Raw genomic sequence first — 7,854 nt, forward strand, 5'->3', positions numbered from 1 at the left:
AATCTCTCTAAAGATAAATGCTTCCCTTTATCAAACATGTGGTTTTAATACATGTTTTTTTTTTTTTTGCATGAGCCCCAAAGGTTGATTCTGTTCATGTGGATGTAGTGTTTTCAGTGGGAGAAATGTTTCGTCACCCATGCAAGTGACTTCTTCAGTCTCAGCGCACTGCAGGTGCCGTATAAACTGTTCATTGCATAATGACAAACTAGCCCACTGAATGAACAGTGAGCTGTGAGGTCAGTTCTTCCATCATTAGTATGCAAATTGCCATGACCACTGATCAAACAATCACTGACAAGTTAGCTCTTCTGTGTTGTGCCATCCGCTTCGCCAGAGGAAATGGAAATCCTCCTGGCACTTAACAGCGTACGCTACATTGCTTCGTTTGCGTCAGGGGACCCGATCTTTGGGGTGGACCAGCTTTTGGCGCAGAGTGTTTTAGGGTTTAAAAACTATGGAGACGCTGTGTTTAGAAAAAATGCACCTCATCTGTCCCGATACTCCTGTCACATGAGGGATCACTAAGGGTTTTTGCTTAGGCAGCGGTTGTCCTCTCCTGGATCAGCTGGAGAGATCCAGGGATTTGGAATTTATTAAACTCATTCTGGCAGGACATTTTGGTCCACAAAGATGACATTTTACTGAACCTTGTGTTGCTTTTTCACAGCTTTTGTATTGCTAAAATGTTACTGTTCGCTTATCACTCAGGCAGGCTGATTGATCAGAATCAGATCTGACCTTTAACATTGCAACTTATGTTCAGAAAACACATGGTGCACGGTACAGCCAAATTCTGAACCAGAGAAAGCCGTTTAAGCCTTTATGGTTCAAAGTTTCTGCCTAAAACACAAACCACATTATATTTACTATTTAAGCTCAAGAGATTCATCATTTCTGTTCTCTTAAAGGTTGCTTCACTGTCAGAGTGGGCTGTTAAACGGTCACAGGAGGTGACTGTAACGTACACAGCTTGTTTATTGTTGCAAATAGCGCTGCTAACTTGCTTTGTTAATTGAGTTGATCATTTTCTAAAGTGTTGGGGTGAAAATGGACTCCTTATGTCACCTGATAGGACATTAAATTAAACATAAAACAGAAGCTTAAATAAAAAAATGAATCTGGTACCAAATTCTCTCACATGTAATTCTAATCCTGAGACTTAAAACTAATTTTCCCAGCAAAATCCACAAACTGTACAGATTGAATAAAGATTTGGTTGTGCTACCAAAAACATTAAAAAATACAAAACAGTAACTAACACATGTTCACATTTAGAAAAAATGTTTATTCACATGGATGTTAAGTTGCATCACGCAGCATCAGTGGTATCCACGAGCAATAATTACGGTAAACTAAATTGTTTAGTTTAATTATTGTTTAAACTAAAAAGGAACAAAAAGTGCTCAGTAAGCAATAACATGTGGCTGATATCTTAATATACAAACAAGGACACAGGAGTGAAACTAAATTATAAACAGTGGTGTTTACAGAGAAACTGAGAATCATCACTATTCTCAAAAATGGCCCATGGTGCAGTGCGGTTTCTTAACACGTATCCCCATAGTTTGGTATAGCTGAAGCATGTACACCCAAAGTGTGAAAACGACCAACACATAATACTGAGAATGTGCCTCAGCTTTGTCCATACAAAAAGTCACTGATTAGTTTTCCCCGACCAACATATCCCGACCAACAAACGGATAAAACGTCTTCCAAATGAGAAATAATTATTTTCTGTCGATCTTACACAGAAAAATGCAAACGTGAGGGAAAAGCTTAAAGAAACAAAAAACAAAAACCATCACTTAACTGTTCCTGCTCAATAACCAATAACGTCCAGGCCACACCAACAACAAAAAAATAAAAAATAGAAATAGCACAAGGAATTAAAGCGCAGGAACAAGTAGGATAACTGCTTTAAAGTGCTTATGATGACACAAAAACACAAAAAGGCCTCTAAAAGAAGGCAAAAACTTCAACCTCAAAAGCACCACAAACAAAAATCAGTCTGAGAGGTCATTGTCTTTTGAATACTGTAAAGGTGAAGGGGTAAACTGCTGCACAAAACCTTTCTGCAGGAGGCCGCAGCTCTTAAAGTCCTCCTCTGAGAAGGGGAGGTTCTTTAAAAGTCTGTTTTCAAGCTCCTCTATATATGCATAGTTCAGCAAAGCCAGTGGGCTGGATGAAGCACAGGAATCATTATCAGGGCTGTTCTGAAATAATGTCACGCTGTCGTTCTGATCAATCCCGCAGTGCTGACTCATGGTATTCTCAATTGGCAATGTGTGGTTGTTCTCACACTCACTGTGCTGGTTATTGATTATTTTGGCACTTGTTTCTAAAGACAACGTTGTGGTCACACTGGGCTTCAAGCAGGCATTGGTGTTTGCCAGAATCTCCACTGGAGAGAAGCGGCTCGGTGCGATTTCGCTCAGTGGCGTCGACCCTTCCCTCGCTCTTTCTTCTGTGACTGTCTGGACGATGTTGAGGTTCCACACATCTCCAGCCCCTCTTCCATTTCTGCTGGGGGTGAGCTCTTTGCTCAGGTCCAGGAGAATACAGTCAGAGTCCTTTTCACTACTTTCTGTTTCTGTCTCTTCCCCAGATCCATCCTGCTCCACACACTCTGCCTCCCAGGCTTCTTCACATGACTTCCCAGATCCCCTTACAGGAGACTCAAATACCACTCCTTTAGGAACAAGAGGATGGAAGTGTTTGCGGCGAAGGCTAGTGTATGCTGATGAGCAGAGTTGCCTCTCTGGCTCTCTCGACATGTAGTGTCGGACTGACTCTGGTACCAGGATTTCATGGCGTTTTTTGTGAGGGAGTAAGGCAGAAAGACTTCCAGGTACACATTTTCCTACAATGGGTATAAGGCAGGTAGGTTTAAGTGCTGAGACAAAATCCTCCAGCTCTTGGTAGGAGGAGTGATCTGAATAGGGTACTACATGGACATAAGGGTGGAAAGAGATCAGCGGCCTGCTGGTGGGCAAGATGGCCAAAGTTGGTTGTTCTTTGTTCCACTGGTGCAAAGCAGAGGCACAAATCTCTGACTGGTCCACAGCTCTGATATGGCCGGCCCCTGGCTCAGTAGTGAAGACATCAGGCAGCTCCAGAGCTTTAAGGGTCTCCATTCTCTCAAAGCTCACCTCAATCCAGGTTTTAAATTCCATCGCCAGCTCCAATAGCAGGGACTCTTTACCTAAGGAATAAAGGCCTGCAAGACGGAATAAAGCAACAAGAAAACTTTAGACCTGCAATAACTGACCTTTTTTTAGCTACTGAGAATCAGCAGGAACAAGCTGTGAACACAAGAATGACAAATCATCACCTTCTAAGCTGAGGATGTGAATTAATAGCTTTGAAAGTGAGACAATGTGTTTATCAGAAATCTGAGGAAGAGCTTTGTGTTCAAAATATCGCACAGCTACAAAAAAAACAAATTTAAAAAAAATCCTTCTTTTCAATCCCAACATTGATACTGATATTGCTGTTTTTGTTAATTTTACATGTACTGTTGTCAGACACACCCTTTGGCAAAGAGTGCAATGCGACTCCTGTGTATGTAACATCAGCTTTTGTCCCCTAATGGTGGTGGTGAGGCTAAGGTTCCTATTAGTGCTGTCAGCGTTAATACGACGTTAACACCACAACCGCATTAACGCGGCAAATCCCCGTTAGAGAGTTAACATGGATCGGCCCTGGCGAGGGCTGCACGGCATCAACACACGTGCAGCCCTCGCCAGGGCCGATCCATGTTAACTCTCTAACGGGGATTTGCCGCGTTAATGCGGTTGTGGTGTTAACGTTGTATTAACAAGATTAACGCTGACAGCACTAACTCCTATTAATCTTTGGCAGCATATACACCCAATAAAAAAAAATACAAAAAAAGCCATTTATGCACAGTCACAATACAGTAACTGACAGGGCTGCAGCAAGCTGTTTAAACTGACCTATGATAACATTGTGGCTGGGGTGGCTGCGAATAATCTCCTTAATCTGTTGAGTGGCTCGCTGTCTTGATGGCAGGGTACGGTTAGGGTCACAGTTAGTGTTGTCCAGGTACAGCACATCTATAGTGGCGTAGGTCCGTAAGCATGGCTCACGCAGCATTGAAGGAGTGTATCTAAAGTCGCCTGAAATAAATCGGCGCGGAATGTTAATTTACGTGATACCAAAAACTTGAGAAATTAAATCCAACAGGACACAACTTGAGAAATTGCATTTTTCAATGTCTGAGAAGCTTCAGAGAAACAGACCAGTGTATAGAATGGAGCCAAAGTAGCCTTCGAATAGAAACATGACAGCCCCTGGACAGTGGTTGGCATCTATCAGTGTGACCGTGAGCCTCTCCTTGCCAATATCATCCAGTGGGAGTAGGTATGGCTCACCCACTTCTAAAGGATGGATCCACTGTTCTTTCACCTAAGCAGACATGGAAACATTCAGAGGAAAACCAAAAAACATCAAAACCTTATAAAAGACTTTGGTGCAACAGAATATCTACTACTCCAGATCACGGTCAGGTTTAGTCTGAAACACGTTTAAGGTTGATAAAAGATCAAAGTTTGGAAACTATAGAAATAACACACCACTGTTATTGTATATTTTGTATAGGGTTGACATGTTGTGCACTCAGATCAGAGATGCTTGTGTTTATAACCTGGCAGTATTGAATGTTTATGTGAGTTACTGTTGCCTCCTATGAGTGTGAAACAGCTTGGCCAGTCTCCTCTGACATCAGCAAGACATTTTTGCCCAGAGAACTGCCGCTCACTTAATGTTTTCTATAAGTGTGCATACTATAGCTGTCCACTGCAGGGTTGAGGGTTTGACACTTCATCTGTCAAAGTGTCCTTGGTACAGAACATCTGCCATTTTACCTGCTGCTTCTGTGTCGGGCTCTACAGTAGCCAAACACATTTGTTACTGTTCTTTCTGTTCCAAAACTCCAGCTTCTTGGCTATAGAAAAATCATGTAGCTGGATAATCATTAATTATACCTGTGCTGTGCGAGCCCAGGTGTAGCCAATAGCTCTAATGAGCTCTAATTCAATAATTAAAGGTTTTAGATCCCGTGCAGCACTGCTTCTACACTCAAACATGCATTTGTTTCTTTATTTTTAATGACTACACCCTCCCTTACCTGCAGCTTGAGTTTCAACAAAGTGGCGGTTGTAGGTGAGCAGTAGATGGGGCGATTGCTCCACGTGGACGTCAAACCTGTCGTGTGGTCGCTGTGCATGTGGGACAGGAAAAACAGCCGGGTACCCGGACACTTCCGCACATGCCAGAAGTCCACGGCCAGCGGCGTGTGGGGAATGACTTTCCCGTTTGCGGGCATTGTTATTGCCACCGCTTGAGGTCATCCAGCTGTGTGGTCAGTCGATAGATGTCACGGGTTTTTCGCCTGTGGCCAGCTGTTAGAGACTAATTAAAGTAATAGTTGGGAGTTTGACGGGCAGTTAAGGTTGTCACAGAGCAAACTGCGTATTAAAATGTCAGCAGAAACACAACAGCGTGTTGACATAAACAAAAAAACAAAACCCTTCACTGGCTTCTGGCTAACGGAATCGCTAAATACAAATTTAACACTCGTTACTAAAGGCTACATACTTTTTTTTTTCTCGTATTGACCTCTGATTTAGGTTCAGAAAATCTTCAGCCCAACCTTGAGCACCTTAAACAGCTGGCCGGTCGTTACATTTTCACAGTTGCGGTGCTAACAGCCGCTGTTAAGCCCCGCCATTTCTGTTTTCAATTTAACGCTCAACGCCTCCTTTTCCTTCTTCTTCTTTGTTTTCTTTATTGTAGCGGTCATGCTGCTTATCTACAATACTGCCACCAAAAGGCGGCACTCGGCTGGATCCATATAAAAAAAAACTAGAAACACCCCCCCGCGCCCCCCCCCCCCCCCCCCCCCCAGCAATAGCAGTCACCTCAATATGCTTTATGATGTAAGGCAAACACTAAAAACTTACAATGTTAAAGAGAAAACCTCATCGAATGGTCCCTTCGGAGCAGCACTTGGCGACAGTGGAAAGGAAAAATAATGAAATTTCTTTTTATAGGAAGAAACCAAGGATGTAGCAAATCAATTTCAACAATATCCATTTTTAAAACTGTATTTGTAAATCTCTAAAAATATATATTCAATACAGGAGGCTACCAGAAATACACAACGTAAGCAAACTGTTGTAGTATCCACAAGATGGCGCCAATAGAGCGGAAACAGTCGCTTCATGGCAACTTTGCAGGGCATTTATTGTGTTTCTCATATTTTACGAGATTATAAATTGATAGAGAAGAGCGCTTGATTATTTCCGAAATATATTAAAGCTTTAAACAATTCTAGCGAAAAAAAAGAGAGAGATATACTGAAGACTTTGGTGTTTGGATGATGGATTGATTCCCCTCTGAAACCTTCGAGACTTACTTACTGTATCTAATATATGACTATATATATGTAACACTCATAAAAATCATCATCCCAATATGCATTATTTGTTATATACATTGAGAAGGGGGTACTGCTAAATGGGGTCATTGCTATGGTGATGATAGGAATTCACTGTAGCGCCCCACCCCCCGCACCTCTCCACCCTTTTCCTTTGCACGCTGTTCACTTTTCAGGATAATACCTGGGACTGCTGCGCATTCCTCTCTTATCACGCGGCATGAGTTCTCTTTCCATACAGGAGCGCATTAATCACACGCTGCTTTACAGTTAATTATATCACCCCCAAATGCACGCATGCGCCCACTCTGCAAGGATTCAGTGGAACCCCTGTTACTATTCACTTCACATCTTTGTGATGGTTCCACAGCGGGAAACTGTAACTAATAAAGATTTTGTCCCTGATGTGCAATAGATGTGTTTATTTTGGGGGTAATGCTGCTCTACGTTCACACCTCCAGCTGCAGTGTTAAAACAGTGTCTAGAGACAAGTAAAATATTGATAACAGGACAAATATTTCTCATAGATATTCTAAGTATAATTATGCAACTGTGCATAAATAAACAGTAACGCACTTCATTATTATTTAGTATATTCTTTCTCAATCAGCAACGAACATAATTAAATTCCTTAAATAACGCGTGCACAAAACCACCGTGCCTTGTTGTGATTCTTCAAATATTATAGGAATGTCAGTGCAGGGAGAAGATTAAAATTAGCAGCTGTTTACATGTATCAAGCCAAAGGTTGCTGAGGTCAGCAGGAGCTGTCTTTCCTGTCATGGTGTTCTGCAAGAAGAAGAAAAAAACAAACAAACAAAAAAAAACAAAAGTGCTGTGAGACAGTACCAGTGATGCTTCAAAAGCAGATGGCTGCACAGTCTGTGATATGCCACTGCTGTTTTTAAAAGGAATGCTTTATATCTAACACATTCTCTTGCGCTAATTTCGGTGTGCAAATGTCCCCATATCCTTTATTCCCCTCTATCAAATGCTACTACAAAATGTTACTTAAATTAATACAGATAAAAAGATGTAAACCAGCTTGATGTTTTTTGGCAATGACAACGATGATTAAATGAGATTCGGTGGTCCCATAAAAGTTTTTCTCTTAATTCTCTAGTTTTTTTTCCTAAATATATAACCATCCCCACGGTAATAAAGACCAGTGTGATCTATTTTTATTACCCCCATTCATCTGAGTCAACAAATTTGTACAGTCAGACTCAGTGGCGATGGCGGCTTATGTCTCTTTCCCTTCTGGGATGATGCAGTGGTGCTGCACACACACTCTCCCTGCTGCAGAGATATTTACAGACATGTGTGATGAGCTAAAAATGTCCCTCGGGGGCTAAGAACAAGTTGCAGGCTAGAAGAAGCTGGTGAGGACA

At 41.8% G+C, this 7,854-nt stretch overlaps 1 protein-coding gene across 1 annotated transcript; it reads right to left on the bottom strand.

Annotated features, from left to right (window-relative positions):
- Positions 1-1,267: 1,267 nt before the first annotated feature.
- dclre1b (DNA cross-link repair 1B) lies at positions 1,268-5,793 on the bottom strand. The gene is made up of 5 exons (XM_004558663.2): positions 5,623-5,793; positions 5,153-5,436; positions 4,266-4,431; positions 3,960-4,142; positions 1,268-3,220 (listed from the first exon to the last, which is right to left on the bottom strand). The coding sequence occupies exons 2-5, from the start codon at positions 5,348-5,350 to the stop codon at positions 2,007-2,009; spliced, it is 1,761 nt and encodes a 586-aa protein (XP_004558720.2). The 5' UTR covers positions 5,351-5,436; positions 5,623-5,793; the 3' UTR covers positions 1,268-2,006.
- Between the last annotated feature and the right edge of the window lie 2,061 nt (positions 5,794-7,854).

The sequence above is a fragment of the Maylandia zebra genome, linkage group LG20 (genome assembly GCF_041146795.1).
Source record: "Maylandia zebra isolate NMK-2024a linkage group LG20, Mzebra_GT3a, whole genome shotgun sequence".
NCBI lineage: Eukaryota > Metazoa > Chordata > Actinopteri > Cichliformes > Cichlidae > Maylandia > Maylandia zebra.

Bases quoted from the DNA above. Each gene is read 5' to 3' on its own strand.
- dclre1b (XM_004558663.2), bottom strand. From the start codon at position 5,350: ATGCCCGCAAACGGGAAAGTCATTCCCCACACGCCGCTGGCCGTGGAC. The intron at 4,432-5,152 runs GTAAGGGAGGGT...ATGTCTGCTTAG, and splicing joins TGTTGAAACTCAAGCTGCAG to GTGAAAGAACAGTGGATCCA. The intron at 3,221-3,959 runs GTCAGTTTAAAC...TCCGTCTTGCAG, and splicing joins CAGCCACAATGTTATCATAG to GCCTTTATTCCTTAGGTAAA.